Source organism: Phragmites australis, chromosome 15, assembly GCF_958298935.1.
Source record: "Phragmites australis chromosome 15, lpPhrAust1.1, whole genome shotgun sequence".
Classification (NCBI taxonomy): Eukaryota; Viridiplantae; Streptophyta; class Magnoliopsida; order Poales; family Poaceae; genus Phragmites; species Phragmites australis.
Window position 1 is genome coordinate 1,633,863 of NC_084935.1, and position 20,257 is coordinate 1,654,119.

General features: G+C 46.2%; 4 protein-coding genes and 1 non-coding gene across 9 annotated transcripts; 3 read left to right on the forward strand and 2 right to left on the reverse strand.

Annotated features, from left to right (window-relative positions):
* Nucleotides 1-2,476: 2,476 nt before the first annotated feature.
* On the forward strand, nt 2,477-4,785 carry LOC133893543 (protein NETWORKED 3C-like). Of its 4 annotated transcripts, none has more exons than XM_062334584.1 (3): nt 2,477-2,635; nt 3,219-3,323; nt 3,881-4,785. In XM_062334584.1, the coding sequence occupies exons 2-3, from the start codon at nt 3,236-3,238 to the stop codon at nt 4,579-4,581; spliced, it is 789 nt and encodes a 262-aa protein (XP_062190568.1). In that variant the 5' UTR covers nt 2,477-2,635; nt 3,219-3,235; the 3' UTR covers nt 4,582-4,785. The 4 variants fall into 4 exon arrangements, with proteins under 4 accessions (XP_062190568.1, XP_062190569.1, XP_062190570.1 ...); XM_062334585.1 differs by lacking the exon at nt 2,477-2,635 and adding an exon at nt 2,642-2,852; XM_062334586.1 differs by lacking the exon at nt 2,477-2,635 and adding an exon at nt 2,647-2,847.
* A 494-nt stretch (nt 4,786-5,279) lies between these two features.
* On the forward strand, nt 5,280-7,834 carry LOC133893282 (superoxide dismutase [Cu-Zn] 2). Of its 2 annotated transcripts, none has more exons than XM_062334270.1 (8): nt 5,280-5,442; nt 6,008-6,092; nt 6,186-6,287; nt 6,364-6,459; nt 6,625-6,656; nt 6,756-6,831; nt 7,427-7,480; nt 7,641-7,834. In XM_062334270.1, exons 2-8 carry the CDS (start codon nt 6,020-6,022, stop codon nt 7,661-7,663), a joined length of 456 nt encoding a protein of 151 aa, XP_062190254.1. In that variant the 5' UTR covers nt 5,280-5,442; nt 6,008-6,019; the 3' UTR covers nt 7,664-7,834. The 2 variants fall into 2 exon arrangements, with proteins under 2 accessions (XP_062190254.1, XP_062190255.1); XM_062334271.1 differs by having other exon boundaries at nt 5,314-5,532.
* An 822-nt stretch (nt 7,835-8,656) lies between these two features.
* On the reverse strand, nt 8,657-8,949 carry LOC133892443 ((+)-borneol dehydrogenase 2-like). The gene has a single exon (XM_062333216.1). The coding sequence runs from the start codon at nt 8,936-8,938 to the stop codon at nt 8,660-8,662; it is 279 nt and encodes a 92-aa protein (XP_062189200.1). The 5' UTR covers nt 8,939-8,949; the 3' UTR covers nt 8,657-8,659.
* Nucleotides 8,950-13,344: 4,395 nt separating this feature from the next.
* Nucleotides 13,345-13,416, reverse strand: TRNAP-UGG (transfer RNA proline (anticodon UGG)). Its single transcript has one exon. It is a non-coding gene; the product is annotated as a tRNA-Pro (tRNA).
* A 3,643-nt stretch (nt 13,417-17,059) lies between these two features.
* On the forward strand, nt 17,060-17,835 carry LOC133892859 (uncharacterized). Its single transcript, XM_062333837.1, has one exon. It carries the CDS (start codon nt 17,110-17,112, stop codon nt 17,572-17,574), a length of 465 nt encoding a protein of 154 aa, XP_062189821.1. The 5' UTR covers nt 17,060-17,109; the 3' UTR covers nt 17,575-17,835.
* Nucleotides 17,836-20,257: the final 2,422 nt, after the last annotated feature.

Genomic DNA, 20,257 nt, shown 5'->3' on the forward strand with positions numbered 1-20,257 from the left:
AACTAGATTGCTCGCTCCACCGGCAGCGAATAAGCTCCGGAGCTCCAGAGACAGAATGATGGTGATCTCCTTCCTCATCAGTGCCGCCAGCCGGCAAAGGGAGGTCCGATCCCCCTCCTTTCCTCTCCATTCGCGCCAGCTTTACACTTTCCTCTCTCCTCTCCTCCACGATCGACATTTGCATTCAGTTCGCGCTATACGTGGCCACCGGAGTCTGGACTCTGGAGATAGACGACGGCCGGTGGCGCAGATGCAAGCGGCCTTGCGTGCGCGCCAGAAGGTGCGTCTCGCACTCCTATCTCGATTGGCCTTGCGCGTGTGAGGCTGGGAGCTGGGACGGGGTGGCCGATCACGGCCACGGCCAGTGCGTGCTACCGAAGGGAGCCTCCTCCACAGCGACTGGTGGAAGTATCGGTGGCGACGGTGAGCCAAAGGCGCGGGCAGAGAGGCCGAGATGGTCGGCCGTCGACGAATCTTCTCCGCCGGCGTGCGTTCGTCTGCTTGTTCCCGCCGCGCTTGCAGTTGGGCTTTGCTGCTACTTCTAGCTGAGACTCAGCTTGGGATCACAAGGCCCATGACTATTAACATGGGCTAGTTGGGCGTGTCTGGGATTAACAACTACCGAAACACACTTTCTTTTTGTTTAATTTTTCACATGCTACCCGCTAAAACCTAAATTCCCGATATACCATTAGACCCCATGCATCAGTGACTAAAATAAGTTTATGCATCATACACACACGATAACATTTCAGAAATTTACGAGTTTTAACGATAACATATAAGAATTTGCCTCTTTCTTTTTCCATTCCACGTGAGCCATGAAGCAAACTGTTCAAGTAGGAGTATCAATCACTTTTGCCATTGCGAATAAACTTATTTACTATGTATGAACTTATAGTTGGAGCATCACTTGACTGGTTGAGAAGAAACTAATTTACTGTGAACTTACCACCAAGTTCCAGTTTCCACAAGTGCTATTTTGCTGCTTTTAATCTTTGATCCAAAATTTTGCTGGCCAATGAGTAACTGTGGCATCAATTGGAGCAGTGCAAAGACGCTGGGCCCAGAGCCATTCATCAGTCCCTGCTTTTTCTCGAGGAAAATGACACCAGATTTTCGTTTTTTTTAAATGACACGCAACGAAATGGAAATCAAACAAGCCCCTGGCCTGGAATTCTGGAGCTAGCATAGCAGGCCTGCAACGCAACGGTCGGCTGCGTGCTGGGGCTCCGGTCGGGCCACACCGCACGCGCGCATCATCTCGCTCCCGCTCTCACCTGGCCCTCCACCACACCTTTTCCATTAATTTAGTTTTTTCTAAGAGTACGAGTTGGACACATATATTAGAGATACAAACTCATATTTAAATAAAATTAGAGATATAAACTTATATAGCGTGAGTATTAGTGCTCCCATTTTTTAAAATTAAATTTCGAAAGAAACGGTACATATACGCGTGGCGTGACAGTGTTTGGTAGTCCATGTTTCAGTTTGCTTTTCGAATCCAATCTCCGTACAGTCTAGCCATCTTTCTTTATCAGTTGGATGCGGCATGGGAGTCTTCAACGGCTAGTTTAAAAAAGAGGCACGAATAAATTACCCACTACAGGCTATAGGCCGCGCGCTTTCAGAAAACGACTCGTTTTTCTCAAAGCTGGAATCGCCAGAAAATACAGGGCGAATTTGACACGTTTTGGTTTATATTTGGCAGAGTTTTAAAGCTTGCCATGCATGCTGTGAGGATCCTGGGTAATGCTGTATCTGGATGCTTAATTATCTTTTCAGATATTTGGCAGAGTTTTAAAGCTTGCCATGCATGCTGTGAGGATCCTGGTAATGCAGTATCTGGATGCTTAATTATCTTTCAGAAGATAAAATCAGTGGCAAGGAAATGCTTGCTGAGATTACAACGACGCTCTCCAAGCTAGGAGTGACCCGTCAAAGGGGCCCACATGCCAGACTCACGACGGGCTGGGCCCAGCCTGAACTGACAGAAAAGCAGCAGGCTGGTTTTGTTTCTCTATGTTCCTTTAGCATAAGAACCCCTCAAAGACTTCCTACTTACAGAAAGCACATCAAATTTTAGTCATGCTCTGTGGTTTGACTAGCGTTTGGTTCAAAGCTAAAATTTAATTGCGTCCAAATTTTTTTGCTGCGTCCATCTACAATCAGCTAGCAGTGATGGCAAGTTTTGGACTCACGATTTGGCTATCCATGTTTTGGCCGAGTTGCTAGATTTTGGCTTAGTCACGAATTAAACAACTAATTTTTTTAAATCAAATTTTAATATTACTCTACCTTTTAGCATGATTAATATTTGACTTGTCACTCTGGGACTCGTGAGAAGAAAAATAGTAAGGAAGGAGTAATCAGTTCCGGACACGACTCCACCACAAATAAATATGGTCTTCTTCGAGGGTTCCCCCGCAAGAGTTCGCATCGAGCCGTCGTCGTGGAGCGGCAGGATTTGAAAACCTCGCGAGAGCGTGGGGGCGCCGCTTATCTTCTGCTCCCTCCGCTTCGCCATCCTGACAGCGGCAGCGGAGGAGAAGGGTCCAGCTGTCCAGGAGGAGGGCAACGGGAACCTCCGCCACGGAGTAGAGCCGGCCGCGGCCACACGAACGCGGGAGAGGTGCGATTCTTCCCGGCTCCCCTCTTGCTCGCTCGCGTAAACTTCTCGAGTTGATGCGGTTGTTTGGTTTTGATCTGACCTCGGCGTGGTTTTCGGGGAAGCGGGAACGAGCGGTTCTTGTATGCGTCCCTGGCTTGTGCTTGGTGCGCTGATGTGTCTTGTTGCGTTGACGAACTACGATTCGATGGGATTGAGCGGGTGAATCTGTAACTGTAAGGTTACGGGCGCTTCGATTCTTGGCTCTGTTCTTGGTTCTTGGTTGGTTTGGATTTGTTCCGTCGTTTCCACTCGTTTGGATCTGGAGATGGCATGCAAGCATGGAGTTTCGTGGTTGTTCGAGTAAAACAGCGTGCGGTTCATTGCGAGATAGTTTCAGTTCCGACATACGGCTTTGTTCTTCAGCTTAGCTCTCGTTCTTGCAGTCTTTACTTTCGAAGATGGCCTTGTGTCATCTTCCCGTAGCTTCGTGCTAGCTGATTTGCGTGTCTCTTTACCCTTCCTCCATTCGTTAGGAATTGATATTGTTGTTTTCACCTTACTGTTCCCCTTTTCTTATTGCTGTGGGCTTCTGTGGTTGCTGCAGGTAAGTGAGAAGATAAGATGGTGCAGAAGGAGATGCCGCAGGCATGGTGGTTCGACAGCCACAACCTCGCAAGGCCATCTCCATGGCTCAACAATACTCTTTCAGGTTTTGCCCTATCCGCTTGCATTGTCCACCGGATGATGTGCTGCTTTTAATGTACTTTATTATTTCGGTATGCAGTACACTTTAGCTTTGATCATTTTGTTGGTGATCTTTGTGGAACTGTGCATGTGGAAAATATGTGTATGCATGATGAAAGCTTGAGTCTGGTTGCAATGAGATTTGTATGCAATCTTATTATCTACCTGCTTTTCTTGTATTCATGCGTCTAAGAATTGCTCTCTTTACAATGCTACTACTGTTTATGTCATCCTGAAACGTCCGAAGTTTATAGTGAAGTATAATTGTATAACATGTTCAATTTTGAGTTTACCTTCAAACTTTTATAAAGGTAATTACTTGTTTTGCCAATCGATATGTTTAACTTGTGACATGTTTATTCTGTTATGTAGTGTTATTTCTGTCGTTGATTCACAACAAAAACTGCCATAGCTCCAGAAAGTAAAATTACATCTCTTTAGGTGTGCATGTTAAGGATGTTTCTCTACTGGATATAACCTGCTTACTCACAAACCGTTATGCTATTCCTTCCCTGATTGCAGAGCTAGATGACAAGACCAAACAAATGCTCAAGCTGATAGACCAAGATGCGGACTCATTTGCTCAACGTGCTGAAATGTACTACAAGAAGCGGCCTGTCTTGGTGGATATGCTCGGTGACCTGTACCGCACGCACCGCTCACTGGCAGGGCAGTATGACCTGCTGAAGCATGGCAGCGGCACACGCCAAACGGTGTTTGGCCCGTCCTCCTGCACCCAAAGCCTGTATCAGGCACCACCCAACGGCAAACCAACATCTCGGTCCTCGTCCTCTTGCTCAGTCTCCTCCTATGACTCAGAGTCTGAAGTTGATGACCCTGAGCAAGAAGAACACGAAGAGGAAGTGCCCGAGGCCAAGACGGAGTCGTCCCAGGGGCAGCAAGAGCAGGTGGAGCTGATGCGTGCCGAGATCAAGAGGCTCAAGGAGCAGAACGCCGAGTTGCAGAAGGTGGCTGAAGAGAACGCGGTGCTCAAGGCGGAGCTCGCCGAGAAGGATGAGGAGAAGAGGGAGGTCATCAGGCAGCTCGCGTCGTCGTTTGACATGATGAGGGAGGCGAATTCTACCTTGCGTGAGTGCATCAAGGGATCGAAGAACTACTCCCCGTCATCCCGCGCTCTTGATCTCAAGAAGCTGACCAAGGACTTGTTCTCCGCAAGGCTGTTCACCCACTGCAAGCCTACGGGCCCAATTGTCGCTCTATGAGCTTCATGATGAATTTCTTGTAGCTCATGTGCAGCATATAGGATAGGATGCCTGTTTCTGCCATTGTTCAGGTTTAGCAAACTAGACAAGAAGACTCGTTTTAACTAGCGCTTTGCACCTGTATTTACCGTAGTGGGATAACCATATGATTATATGAACGTTTGTACGATTGCGTTAATTATAGTTAAATATTTCTCTTTATTATTCCTCTGCAGTTCTGTGTGATTCTCAGTGCTGCATTGTTTGCTGTCGCTGTATTATGAAGATCTGAATCATCTTGAAATGCTGAAACCTTTCATCAAAGTTCAGAGAGGATGATGAGACTTGTTTTCAATTTCAGGCGTACTGCAAACATCAAATAGTAACCCTGTGGATTTTGTTGTGATCAGTTTAATTGGATTAACATGCTGCTATAACAAGAGAACTTTACTTGGTTATGCTGCTATAACAAGAGAACTTTACCTGTGATGAACATGGCACTACAATTGCATTCTCCAGGGACAACTGTTTCCCCCTATATACAATCAAGGTTAAATGTTCTGAATTATAATTGGTTACTGTTCAGTTAAAATACTGTATCAGTAAAACTATGTTGTCTATCGGAGTCAATGACTCTGACAAAGAAGCAAAATCACTTTTTTGCGGTAGAAAAAAATCAATTGGCTCAAAATGTTGAGTAGGTGTCGTTCCCTTTTAATAAGGACAAAAAAGGAGGGGTAGGTGGTGATCCATCTCGCCATTTAAGGTGCTTCCAGTGATCCAGTCCAGTGTGTACCTGGACGTTTTCAGTGATCCAGTCTACAGAGCCGCGCTCGCTTCGCCCTCGGTTCCTTCTCGCGTCGCACACGGGGGTCGCCTGAGGTATCAATCACCCAAAGCCCCAATTTTTTAGGGTTCTAAGCACTGCTCCACTTTTTTCTCTTCGCGTGTAGGTGTGTTCCCCTATCTGCGGTAAGTAATCCCCAAACTGTAGGGTTCAAATTGTTTCTCTTCGCTTTTATTCCCCTTATCTGTGGTCGCCGATTCGGTCGGATCAGCCGGATCTATCATTTGCTCCGCTCGTGTGTTTCGTTCGCCGGATCTGTGTTCTAGTAATTACTCGGTAGTTTTCTGTTGTTGAACGATTATGTACACATGTTTGAGGAAGATCTAGGTGATTTGGCGCCCGTAGAAATTGCTGCCCATGGCGCATGGTCTGTGTATGACTGTAAGAACTGTGTTGATGCGTGTAGTTAAACTTAGAGCTGCAGCCTACTCTGTATGAATGAAATAGCTGTGTTGATTTACCTAGTTGGACCTAGAACTGCAGTATACTTACTAGAGATGCTACCAATTCTTTTCTTTTGCTTTTGAAGCTCGTGCTAGTAGTTCACCTTCCCCTGTCAAGCTACTGAAATGATTTTGCTCCTGTCGGGCTTGATCGCAGATCACATAAACAATGGTGAAGGCTGTTGCTGTCCTCGTTGGCAGTGATGTCAAGGGCACCATCTTCTTTTCCCAAGAGGGGGATGGTAATTCCCAGAACATGTTCTGACTTATGAGAGTCTCTGTGTTCTATCCTTTCGTGTTCGTTTGACATACTTGCTTGGTTGGTTCACGTTCAGGTCCGACCACTGTGACGGGAAGTATATCTGGACTCAAGCCGGGGCTCCATGGGTTCCATGTGCACGCGCTTGGTGACACCACTAATGGCTGCATGTCCACTGGTACTTACATCTCTTTCCCCTTTCCCGTTTCAGGGGATCGTGCTGCGCTTACTGGGGAAATTGTTTTGCACTGTAGGCCCACACTTCAATCCTGTTGGTAAGGAGCATGGGGCACCAGAAGACGAGAACCGCCATGCCGGTGATCTTGGAAATGCAACCGCTGGAGAAGATGGTAATGTTTATCTGATTTGCTTTTGCCTCCTTAGATTCCTTTGTACCGCAGGTTATGATTCTGTTGCTTGGCTGAAAATTAGATAGAATTGTTCTCGTAAACATTTTACTGCATTGTGACTGTGATACACAATTACATTGACAATTTTACTTCTTGGCTGCTTAGGTGTTGCTAATATCAATGTCGTGGACAGCCAGGTTAGTAGTTCTCTCTACAAACAGTATTACACTGTCCCTTTTCTTATCGTTTCAGTTTTAGAATAGTTCAGTTTACATTGTAACATTTTTAAATGGCAGATCCCCCTCACTGGACCACACTCAATCATTGGCCGAGCTGTTGTTGTCCATGCTGATCCTGATGACCTTGGCAAGGGTAATGTTTTGTAAACATTTGAGTCATTCATTTGTGTCTCTCTAGGCATGATTCTTTCTCAGATCCGTGTTATCTCGCCATTGTGATGTTACTAGAGCAGTTGTGTTATGCTGCCTGTACATTATCTATGTCCTCCATCGAATAGATCATAAACATATTATTTGGGATAGTGTCAAAATCCATGGAACAAGATCTAACCTTATCTGCTTTTCTGTGTGTTTACAAACTACTTTCATATGATTGTGGATAATATTGTTGCTTATTGATTTTTTATGTTAGTTAAGGGTGGCGAACATAAAAGGTGAACACATTACTGCTTTAGGGATAGTTTTTCTTGTAAGTGGGTTCTTGCAATTTTCCCTTTTTCTTATTGTGCTTATCAATTGTTCTGTGGACTTGATAGTTAACCAAAAAATAATGTAGAGTCAACTAGTGTTTATCTGTTAGCCTCTTGTAGGCTGCTTTTTGTACAAACTCTATGATTGTTATACATAGTGCCTTTTGTCTGCTTGTAATATTGATTTATGAAGCTAATGTCCGTTGTGGCATGATGTACAAGGTGTTTATATAACTATTCCTTTCGGTCGTATATTAGGTGGACATGAGCTTAGCAAGAGCACTGGTAACGCTGGTGGCCGTGTTGCTTGTGGTAAGTTTTATGGTCAGTCTTTTCACCATTCTGGTTTAATCTATTGTAGACATAAAATTTTGTTCTCTCGCCTATTTTCTTTTCCATGTCATACTTAATATGTTCATTAGAAACATATGGTCTCAACTACTTACTGTCCTTGTTTTCCTTGCCATGCCAGGGATCATTGGGCTCCAGGGTTAGATGATGTCTCCATTGGCCAACATCATACAGATCCAAGCACTCCCGGGCTTTCAGCTCCTGTTCCCTTACCTTGGATACTAAATTGGCTCCTATAAATAAGCACCTGGTCAATGATCAGTGTACTATTCTCGTAATTTCTTTTATGCTTCCCTGAACATTGCAGATCTGTCATTTGTGCTCGAGTGGCTGTTTGGACAAATGTTTGTGGATTTGATGCACTCCCTTACCACCACTTCACTCTACCACCTGAACAGCGAAGCTGTCTGAACTTGCAAAACCAGATATAATAGCACTTTGGGTATCGCCACAGCAAAAAGAAACGCCTTAGCAAGCCAAAATCAAACATTCGTAGACAATGTAGTTTGCATGACGGGCTTTGATTTTCCGCTGGTTTCTCCCCGCTCCTTGTCTCCTGTCACCATGAAGACGAAGCACCCTGGACATTGCTGCCGCTGCGTGCATGCTGTTAGATCTTGACGCACTCAACGCATGCATGGACCTGAAGCGCCGCGGATTCTGCCTTCTGAGCCTGACAACACCGGGTGCCTCTTGCGATCGCCCTCCGCCCAGCCTGGAATCCGAAAGGAGATTATTGGGGATCGGGAGATCAGAGCCGAAGAGGTGAAACAGAGAGAGAGACAGAGAGAGAGAGAGAGAGAGAGTTCGGCGCCTGTTGTCGCACAGCTCGCCATGAATGACGGAGATGGCGGCGAGGTAGGAGCCCATGCCCCATCTAGGCCTCCGCCCTCCGGCCGCCCCCAACCTGACGACCACGAGCTCTCAACGCGATTGGTTGACACAATTTAGGCCGCACGAATCTGATCTAACGGCTGGCAGAGACCCGGGGGGCGGTCGTTATTTCGAATAAGGACCGGTGGTCGGTATTTCAAATGACGACCAGGGCTGTGGTCACGAGAACGCCTCCGCTTCATGCCGCGCTCTCGCCGAGATGGCGTGCCGCGAGATAGGCATTCACGCACACGCCCTCGGCGCCTATCACGTCGGCCTTGGAGACGGTGCACGCGTGGTCGGGATGTGGCTGGGCGAGATGGCGTTCACGCGCGTGCCGGAGCGCGCCATCGCCCCGGCCACGGCGCGCATGAGGCCAGTGACGGCCGCCTTGGAGACGCTGTAGGGGTGGGGCGTCAGGCTGCCGATCACGCCCGCAATGATGGCCGTGCAGATGATGCTGCCACTGCGTCCCGGCACCATGACGCGGGCAGCGTGCTTGACCCCGGCCCTCACGCCCCCGCGTGTTGAACTGTTGATCGCCATGACGCGGTCAAAGTCGGCCAAGTCGAGCGCGCCGAGTGGGGCCCGCACCAGGGAGCCCAAGACGCTGGCGTTGTTGAAGGTGACTGAGAAAAGCAGCGGAGAAATGTCTTATTTGTATATGATGAAGTATTGGTAATAGTTGATGTGTTTTGAACTTAGTATGTGTTTATGGATATTTTTTGGTTTAATGTCTAACTCGAGTTGGCGGTTGTCGGAGGATTAACTCCTGTCGCAGGGATCCCGAGAGACCCCTTTTTAGAGATTCGGCCGAGGGATGATCCTGAATAAGTTCGTCGGAGAAATAAATGGGATTGAATGCAACGGCCGGTGGTGGGGGTGTCGACCTAGTGCAAGAGGAAGTAAATGCACCGGAATTTAGACAGGTTCGGGCCGCACGGGGGTGTAATACCCTACTCCTGTATGGATGCTATAACTGTCCTGAGGAAGTCCCTCAAGTATGTTGCTGGTTACAAGGATGTTGCTGGTTACAAGGATGTTGCCCTAACTAAGGGCTTGAGGCTCCTTGTTCTTCGGCTGGAACTGTGCTCAACCTTGCTCACTGTGTCTCTCGTTCTTGGTCTCCTTCGTCTTGTTCGATCCGATCTCTTCTTCGTGTTCTTTCTTTCTGTTGGTGTTTCATTGCGCTTCTCTTTTTTTTATGTTCCTCTTTGCTTCTGTATTGCCGGTTATTTTAAGTACTCGCCGGTCACGACATGCCCCGAACGGGAAGGAGGGGGCTCGAGTTCCGAGACATCATAAATGGAAAGGGCGTCATCATTTCTTCTGGGTGAAGTGACCGGGGGTGGAAAATGCGTCGCACGCCTGGTCGCCCGTCACCATAAATGCCCTGGCAACGGGCGCCGTGGAGAGGGCCCACCGGGCAGCCGCAGAGCAACCCGGCGTGCTCGCCCTGTCTTGTTCCCCTGCCACAGCAGTGCGGCAGACGGAACGCCTTGATCCTCACGACGTTATCCCGAGACAAGCCGGATGGCACGGGACGGGACCTGTGCAATTAATGACCCCACGCCTCTCTGCCAGAACGTGGCAGGAACTGACGCTGAGCGCGGCGGGAGAAGTTGGAGGTGTCAGGCCACGCACGCTCATTAAATGCGGCATCGGACCTCTGGCTGGTTGACACCTTATCGGCAGGCCCCTCGGGGGCCTTTCTGGGTCGTCGGGGTACCGAGTGCTCGGGGGTACTGTTCATATCCCCGAGCACTCTCTCCCGAGAATGCCTATCCTTGTCTTCGGGGTGCCGGGTGCTCAGGGGTACTGTTCGCCTCCCCGAGCACTCTCTCCCGAGCACTCTTGCATGGACCTTCGGGGAACCGAGTGCTCGGGGGCTGCCACGTGCAGCCCCGAGCACTCTCTCCCGAGTACTCTTGCACGGACCTTCAGGGAACCGAGTGCTCGGGGGCCGCCGCTAGCGGCCCCGAGCACTCTCTCCCGAAACCTGGCTCTTTTGATCGTCGGGGGACTAGGGTGGGGGATCGGGTACCTCCCCGAGCACTTTCTTCCCGGTATTTGGACTCCGTGGATCATCGGGGAACTGGGGCACTTGGGGGCCACCGACCGTGGCCCCGAGCATCTTCTCCCGGGACTTGATCTTTCCTCATCCTACAGGAGAGATCCCGTTGATGGCGCCATGTGGCGGATGGCTGGCTCGACCTCGGGATTCAGGGACCCCCGGTTCCTGATACACCGACAGCGGTGTTTAGAATTGACGAATTCTTCTCTATATGTAGAAAAATTATACACACCGAAAGTTTCGGTATGAACATCGGATGTTTCGGTGCGGACAGTGTATACTCGCTAGACTATTTCTTACAGAGAGTAAATTTTCGAGTGAAATCGGAGATCAATGCACCGAAGGCTCCGATGAGTGTGGTGGCTACATCGGAGGGTAGCACCGGAGTATTTCCTACAGAGATGAGATTTTTAACGTTAAATTTAATTATGTACGCTAGATAGTCCGGTGCTGAGATTGTGAACACCGGAGAATGCACCAGACTTTTTGTTGCAGAGATGTTGCAGAAAGGTGGTTCTGTGGATTGGTATACACCGGATTATTCAGCGATGGACATGAGATCACCGGAAGCTATCACTGGATATTTTTCTTGCAGAGTGCAAAATTTACTGGAACAAATAGTGTTACATTCACTGGCTGGTCCGGTGTTCAAGAGCAGAATACACCGGTACATCCTGTGTTAATGTTTTCTACAGGATATGCTCTGAGTTGAAGTTTTTTATTTAATGTTAAGCTTGAGATGTTTAGGAGTGTGGGCAAATATGTTTGCTTGTTTCAAGGTGTATAGGTAACGGATGCTACTTGACAGTCGACGACGGATGATCAGAGCTAAACGGATGCTTAGTATCGGACGATCAAGAAGAACTGGTGGAGTCTAAAGTGATTTTAACTGTATACATGAAGGTTAAGCAAAACATTTTTCAAAACATAAAATGTTTGTGCTTGCTCTTAAATCTTAATGAATCCAAGAACGAGAAAGAAGCATTTGTGCTTGTTCCGAATCGATCTAAGAGCAGAACGACTAGAGTGAATAACCACGCCTAATATTCAGATCATACCTGACTTAGGACGTGCCGCACTGCTCCGAAGAACATCTTGATCGCAACCTGTTCTGTGCTAGCTACTCCCCTGAACAGTGCTGTGGCGATCGATCTGTCAGTTGGCTTTGCCGTAAGTGCATGTGAAGATGCGAACTCGTCAGGCTGCCACGTTCCCACCCGATCGGCTGCATGATGCCAGGGCGCGAACTGTGTTTATATCGATCATTTTAAAAGAAGAGCACTGACCAAAAGAAGAACACAGCGAATAGCAATACAGCAAAGAGGCCCATGCCGCTATATTGAGTGGGCCACTACAAAGGAACGGCCAACACACGGGCCGCGACGGGTGTTCAAATCGGACAGCTCCGAGGACGCGGCGCGGAGGCGGAGGACCATCGTTTAGTACCACCTCGCGAACGCAACGTGACAGAGATCAACTTATATGTGCACGCTCGAAGCTCCTGTGTCTCTTCGGTGACATCTGATAAAATTAGAAGATTAGTAAGGTTGTTGCGCGCATAAATTGAGAAATGATCCTAGTCTTTTGCCATTTTCTGCACCGATCCCTGGCTGCCCTGTTTTTTCTCCCAGATAAGTCCCTGTCGATTCTTCTGCTCTTACTAACAGGTCCTTCGTGCGTACATATTAGTTTGACGTTTTGCAGCCCTATGCTCTTACACCCTTTTTACAAATAGGTCCTATATACTTTAATGCCTTTTTTACAAAAAAAAGTCCCTTCCGTGCCAGCAGACTGTGTCTGACCTTTCATTGATTACTGCAAGCGGCTGTGTGCCGGTCCTGCCGGATACCGTTAATTCCTCTGTCCGGGACCATGTACCCTGCCCTAGTGGCCAATGGCAGAGCCAACAAGTAGAGGCCTCTGTCCGGGACCATGTACCCTGCCCTAGCGTTGCTCGACGCGAGTTTGCATTGTGTTTTTTCGTTTATTTCCAGGTCTGCCTCTCGTGCGTGGAGCTAAAAGGGGATTGTGACGTGCCCGTCACCTACGGAACCAGCTGGTTTCGTCGATTTCTAGAAGGACACTTTGCTTCGTATAGATGTAGATCTGTGTGTATGTGTTAAGTGTGTGAGGTGGTGTGTGTTGTTATGTGTATGCATGTATGAACAGATGCTAGATCTGTGTGTATGCATGTATGAACAGGCTAAAAACAAGTAGAGGCCTCTCTTTTTTTCCCCTCCTCTTCCTCTCTTTTTATTCCTCTTATATATCTAAAAATTGAAAAGGCTTCAAGGGTCTCTCACGTGCGCTTAGGGATAAGAGTGCTTGAGTAGCTGGATCCGTCCCTGCTAGTGGCTCTACTTCACCCCTGCCTGTGTGTATATATATACTGTTCAAGTCTGCGTTTAGCCTGCATAGTTCCTAAAGGATTTTGGCAGCGCTTAGCCACTCTCTCATCGTGTACAATTACCAGGTTTCCAAAATAGAAAACCGTAGTGTTTTCATCAAGCAAGCAATCTGTTCATGCCAGTTTCTACTTGCACATTTACACCTTTCTTAATACACCTGATATATAAGTGCGCTTTTTTGCATCATTACAGATGAATCATCCTTCATTTTTTCCATGGAAAAGATCACAGTGACAATCATGGCATCATTCCTTCGTCGAGAATCATTCCGTCTGATTGACTTTGTGTTCGGCACTAAAACTGAATGCATGCCTGTTTTCTAACGGTGGATATGCATCTGCTAGGCTGCATTCAGTGAGAAATTTTATGCACATCAGCTCATGTTTGCTGAGACGCATATAAGGAAGATTGCCATTTGGAGAAAGAAAAAAAAAAGAGAAAAAATTAGACAAAATATAACAGATAAAAAGGGGGCATTCCGAGAATCGAACTCGGGACCTCTCGCACCCAAAGCGAGAATCATACCACTAGACCAAATGCCCTGTGCGTGCTATTTCTTCAATTAGATATATTAATAATTTATAAGAATCACGACTTCCTGGGACTATTTGATTTCCTAGTTAAATCACAGCCGTAAAAAATATGGTGATCAAGAGATCGCAAATATGTTCCGAGTATTTAGCAGGGTCCTGAGTGCCCAAGTTTTTTAATGGAACAAAATTACCTGCCGGCGTCAGCAAACGTTTCAGTAAACACAGCATCTGCAATTCTGCATCTTTATACTTTGTACCACTGCTATAATTAGAGTTTGTCGTAGTCATGCCCTGTGCTGCCTCGTCTGCAGGTTTTTGTGATCGCCAGCATCGGCTCAGGCTGACATATATGTCACGTCAGGAGGCTGAACGGCAAACTGCACACAGTTAGGTAGTAATTAAGATGCATGCTGAAGGTACGTACAGCTCAGGAGAGAAACGCCAGAGGCGACAGCTTGGTTGTGATATGAAACTTACTTGCAGGGCAGACCAACCTTCTCTGCAGCTACATAATCGGCTTCATTGCGTTTCAGAAATCGGATAGCCATCGTTGTCCTTCCCTCACGAACTCCCTTAACCTGATAGCAGAAGGCATGAATATGATGTGCAGACAGACAGAGACAGTTCAAGATTCTCACTGACCATAAGGTTGATGGATGGATGAAAGAGAAAGAGGAGTGCCATTGCCGCAAAGTATTATTTGAATTTACAGACGAGCACCCCGAGTATGAATCATGCATTCTCCCTTCTCTGAAGAGAGAGATTTAATAAGAATCTTGCTTTTAAGTTTTAAGCAGGGTTGGTGATGGCTTGGTGCAAAATTTTGGGTCCTTTTTCTTTGATGCGTCGTCACCAAAGCAAGAGCATAAACTTTGAGGATATCTGTGGAGCGAAGGAGCATCTTTCTAAAGAAGGGCTAGGATTGCTTTCTCTCTAACCTAGCTAGTATATATCACTTGATCGCTACACTACTAGCACTAGACTGGGATGGCATATGCCTATGAAGCAAGCACCTCAGTTCATTGGACACATCTCCATTTCTTTTCATTATGTTTGTAAGCCTTTCCCCTTTCCTTTTCACTATTAATTTTATTTCTTTGTCGCAAAAAATATTTTTCATTCGTTAGGCAGAAAGCTATGTTTGACCTAGCTGAGCTTGCAGACAAATCATGAGTTGATGCAGACTACAAGATATGAATAAAACCACATATCAACATGGTATAATCAAAACCACAGAATATGGCTGTTAGGCTAAATAAATATCAGAAATTCAAAACACGTCTACTTGTCTAGGTAGGAGCTATTCCTTCCCAAAAAAAAGTCCAATTTACACCATTGAACTATTGTCTGAGTCTGTTTTTCAATATTTAACTTTAATATTAGATATACTACAATCCTAAACTACTGAAACTGGATAAATTACCACATGCCAATTTGAAGACGGTTTTCATCCTATGTGGCACACGCGTGACATGACGGACCAAGTAGTATGACCATGGAAATAAATAAAAGAAATGCATAATGAGGCCAGTAGTAGCCTAGCAGCCGAAATGGAGGAGCACCAGCGTGACATCGTCACAGAGGGAAAGATAACACCAGGCCATGCTACTCATTTTCTTATGACTGAGTTGCTTACGTGGACACTATGTCACTAAAATCTGAATAAGTGGATGCCGCGTCAATAAACTTAGAGTGTTTTTAGCCTCGAGGTTGTAAAGTTTACAGTTTTATTAGTTAAAAGATGTCATATATCCGAGCCTCGTAGTAGATTGATTTCCAGACTCTCATAATATTTGAAGAACGCAAAATAGACTTTTTAGCGGATCAGCAGCAGGCAGAGTCAAGAGGTACGTCTGTGTGAGGGTGGACGTCACCGGCTGGGCTTCTAGAAGGGAGACCTCGACCACCTCGGAGTCAGCGCTTCTAGAAGGGGCCGGGGGGAGGGGACGGACGGCGCGTACGTATCGCAGGCGCCGGCCGCGGCCGCGCGAGCTTCCTTTTCCCTAATAATGCTGCCGTTGTGGCTGGTGCTTCAGTGGCGTGCGCTGTCTGGAACGAAATTCCAAACCCAGCACGGCACGGGACAGCAGCTGGTGTGCAGGCACCTAATCTCCCCAACGTCCAGTTAATCTCACCTACAGTTCTATGGAAACCTTTTGCGTGATTGATTGATTGGTTTGTTGTACGCGAAAAAATACATTTCTCATCGTCATTGTCGAATGCATGGATGAAAATTGTATGGAAATCAAATTTTGAAGCAGCACAAGTCGATTGGTTAGTTTTACCTTCTTTTTTTTTGTTTCGAATCTCGCAAATGGGTTGATGAGTTTGGTCAGGTTTTACGGAAGTATAGGGTGAGCCCTTTGGTATTTTTAAGAATCTTTTGGCATTTTTTGTACGAATTAATTCTTGGGCATTTTCAAGTTCGAGTCTCATGGCGCTTTTAACAAATATATATGCTGCCCGTCCTTTGTGAGAAATCAAACTAGTCAAACCAGCGTTTCTAGAATAGGTTCAATCATTCAGCACACGGCATATTTGAGCTCATGCTAGTTTTTTTCCCTGGTTTTTTTTTTGGCAGTGGAAAATTGCCGAGTTCTTCTTTTTTGCAGTGAAAAATGCCGAGTTTGGTGATTGTTTCCGGTTGTAATATATTTTCTTTCTGAAACTTCCTCTAGTGGTTTCCACGTATGACTTAACGTACTTGAAATATGGGTGGTTTGGTTGGTGTATTTTAATGTACTAAATATGTTCATGAGCATCTCGGTTAGGCGTTTGAGCAGGTCTAATAGCAAAATTCATGGGACCGCGGAAAATCTTAATACGTTTGAGCGCGCTTTTGGTAATGTTTGTTCGAAAACCTATACTTTAATAAAATACACAAGTTATAGTGAATCCACTCGAACTTTATCGACCATCTAAATTAATTAAATGATCACCGTATAAAGTTAGACTTTGTTACTCATTCAAAAAATATATTTAATCTTTTATTATTTATCTTCTATACTAGACGTCTAATATTTGACTTACATATATTCATCATCGGATTTCTCTAAATAGTGTGCCGCCTCCCGTACTTTGCCTACAACTTTGTGTTTCTCTAGAGGGTGTGCCACCTCCCGCACTTCGCCTACGTCGTTTAGTCTCTCTGCCTCGCACACTTCTCATACAACACCGGTTTTCTAGAGAGGGTGTGTCGTCACCCACACTTCGCATACAACGCTAGTTTTCTAGAGAGGGTGTGTCGTTGTTCGCACGTCGTTTACTACGGAGGTTGCTTCCATTACTTTATTTTTACATCAATGTACAAAAATTATTTTTATCTCATCACAAATCAGTTACTATCTTAATCCTCCCGCACAACGTTGTTATAGACAACAAGCTCTGGATCATACAAACCTCTTCACCTTCCTGTCTAGATATTCACCATTCTACTTCCTCCTAAAATTACATAATTGTATTGTGAATTCTGTGTACAAATCTCTCTTTTATTATATTATTTTTGAAATTGCTATATCTTATATTAATTTTATGTGTATGAAATGCATGTGCAATTATTAGTAAACTAAAAATATTCCTGCAGTAGTATGACTGGTTGTCCGCTTGGTGAATTCGCTGCGTATGCGCGGTGGTCTGCTATAAATACCTACGGTTTCCGCCCATGTCACTCTCGCCTCCGCGCCTTCCCTCCACCCGCCTGCCATGGCCACCGTGCACCCGCCGCGCGCCGCTCCGCCGCCGATCGCCCGGCCTCAGTTCGCGCTGCTCCCGAGGTCCCGCGCCGACGCTGTTGCCCTCGACGACAGCGAGAGCGTCGCGGAGTCGTGCCCGCACCCGCACCGCGCGGCGGCGACCGACTCCTCCTCCTACGGCGGCAGTTCGTGCTGCCACGAGGAGGAGATGGAGGACGACGACGACGGGTGCAGCAGCTGCGTCGAGGGAGACGAGTGCAGCTACTACCAGCAGCTCCAAGAAGCCGCCGACGACGAGGGAGGGAAGAAGGCGGGGAGCCGTGCTTGGTGGGAGCAGCTGGCGCCGGCGTTCCCGCTGCCGGCGGCGCCGCAAACGCAGGAGGCGACGGCGGAGGAGGACCCGAAGCGCGCGGCTGAGCGGCAGGAGGAGGACCGCAAGTTCTGGGAGGACTGCCTCGCCTCAGGGTATCCATGAATTCAACACACATCTCATGATCTCAAGTTCTCAATACGACGACGACGGCAAAGCCAAAACCGCCGTCCAACACACACAAGCTTATATGCTCCTTTGTTTGTTTCCTTTGTACAGCTATTTTTCACAATTTGTTTAGCATTTTTTGGGTTGCTGTATGTCGACCATGATCTGAAATTGGGTTAGTTGGTGAGGTAGCTAGTGTACTTACTTGCCTGTTAATTCAAGTCTTAACTCTGACTCTCTGAGAATTGCAACATTTCTAGAATGTACTGAATGAATGAAAGAAAAGGTTAACCACCTTTGACAAAAGTAGCGGATGCCAACATCAAGTGACCAAAGAAAAATCTGGGCACACTTGAGTCAATTGATTTTTTGCCACTCGGGCCTACAGTCATATTCATTAACATGAGTGGTATAATAATCAAAGTGTAAATCTTGTGAGCGGCAAATCATCAATTTAAAACCCGGTGCCAACCAGCCAGCCAAGCCAAGGAGAGAGAGAGGTGGCAGACAAGAGGAACTCGCTTTCCTCGTCCGACTCCAGATTCAATGGTGGTGTTGCCACCGAATTTTGGAACGGAAAAGTAGGGCCAAAGGAGCTGATCGGCGATAGGTTGCACCCTTCTCGTGCAGTCGTGCTGCTGATAGAAGCTTCTCCGGCGACGGCCGGCGACAGGTGAGCTCGAGCTCGATGATGGCGAAAACTGAATCCTGTCTCTTTGTGATCTGACCTAATACACTGATGCGCCGCGTACACATCGCCACACAGACAGAGCAAAAACAAGCCGTGCCCGCTTTTGATCTGCTTGCTAGTCGTTAAGCTGTTAGGTTGACTGAAAATCATATCTTTGTGGTCCATGATTTTCAGTTACTGCAGTAACTGTCAAACATCTTCGTGGTCCAAGGTTTCCAGTTACTGCAGTCAGTAACTATCAGGTTATACTTCTGGGACTGGTCTCAAGAAAGAAAAAAGAAAAAGAAAAAATTGGCAATTTTTGTGACCGTGGTTACAGAATGGGTTTGGTGTTCTAAAGCGACGCAAAGAAAGGCAAGGTTGTGACCTGTACGCGGAGGGGTAGTTTATTAAAAATTTGAACTCTCATCTGTTCAATTTTTTATTCTTCTCAATCAGTGGTCCGTAAGCTGCTCTGGCCCTTTCGGAGCTTTTCGGAAAGGAAGCATATGGCACACACATGTTGGCGATATATAACCACTTCGGAAACCAGATTCGTTTGTTTTGAATTTAAAATTTAAAATTACAGTCAAGAATAAAACAAAATAAAAACCTGTACTCGATCGTACCATCAACCTCACAGAGCTTGCAAAATAAATTGCCAACGTATCCTCGAATGGCAATTGGCACGTCCATTTCTGAAGTTCCAACTCTCACCCTCTTCAATTTTCATTTCTAGTACAAAGGAAAGTACTGCACCTATCTCATTTATTTCATCTCTTTAGACTTCAAACGAAATCTGGCCTGAGCCAGCGTCTGCATGCCCGTTTCTGAAGTTTTCTGATCCTTTTCATTTGCTAGTACAAAGGGCAAGGTAGCAGAGCTTACGTCTCTTCAGACAAAGTGGTTTCTGAAACTTATTGCAAAGACAAAAATAAGTGCTGAAGGTGTCCTTTCAGATGATAGTATCTAACGTCATCTCCAGCAGCTACCTTAAATTTTCATCCTCAAAAACACTATTACAGCATCCCTTATCACTATTACAGTATCCCTTATTTTTTTATCTTCAGCAGCTATCCTATTTTCTACCTTCTACTCCTCTTTTTCTCTCTCCGGACCCGCTGTCAGCCTTTGTGAATAGTAAAGATACAATGTTGCTACAGTACAGACTTTGTTTTCTTCCTCCGACCCACTGCAGTCTCTGTGAGCAGTGTGCTACAGTGTTACGGATGCTACAGTAGCTCCGCAAATTTGCAGACCCGATTTCTCTCTCCGCAGTACTGTAGCAATACTGTAGCATCAGGTACCGATTCTGTGGAGTTGCTACAGTACGTGAACAATACCGCAAAATCACTGTAGCACCTGAATCTGCAAAAATGCCTCCTCTGCTGGAGATGGCCTAAAGCCAACTCCATCAGCTTCAGCATTTCTTGCCGTACCCTGTGTCGATGTTTTTTTTTCTGTCCTTTGCCGATAGGGAGCGGCGGCATCCAACTTCAACGGACTCCGCTTTGACTCCTACAGTGAAACCGATGACGGGAGGGGGTCAACAAATATGCGGCTGTATATGGGAGTCTCTAATACTGTTTATAGCGTATGCACGAGTCTAAGAGGAGGAGAGTAATGAAAGAGAATAAATAAGGTAGGAGGTAGCTGTTAGAGATGAAAAAAAATAAAAGATACTATAATAGTGTTAAAGAATGCTATAATAGTATTATAGATGATGAATTTTTAAAGTATCTGTTAAAGATGACCTAACCAGTTGAAAATTAAGGAAACGACCTTCACATCTAGGACCGCATCAAGTAAGGAGCAGCTGATAATGTGTTTATGAATTGGCATTCGGTATAACCGAAACTTGGGACCACCTCAATAAGGAACAGCTGCTGATGTTTTTATGAATTTGCATTTGGTATAAACAAACTCCAAACCGAAAGTTAGACTACGACGGAAAGCAGCTGGAGAGAACCATCCATAACCACGACCTTTTCTTTTGCACTGTACCAAAAG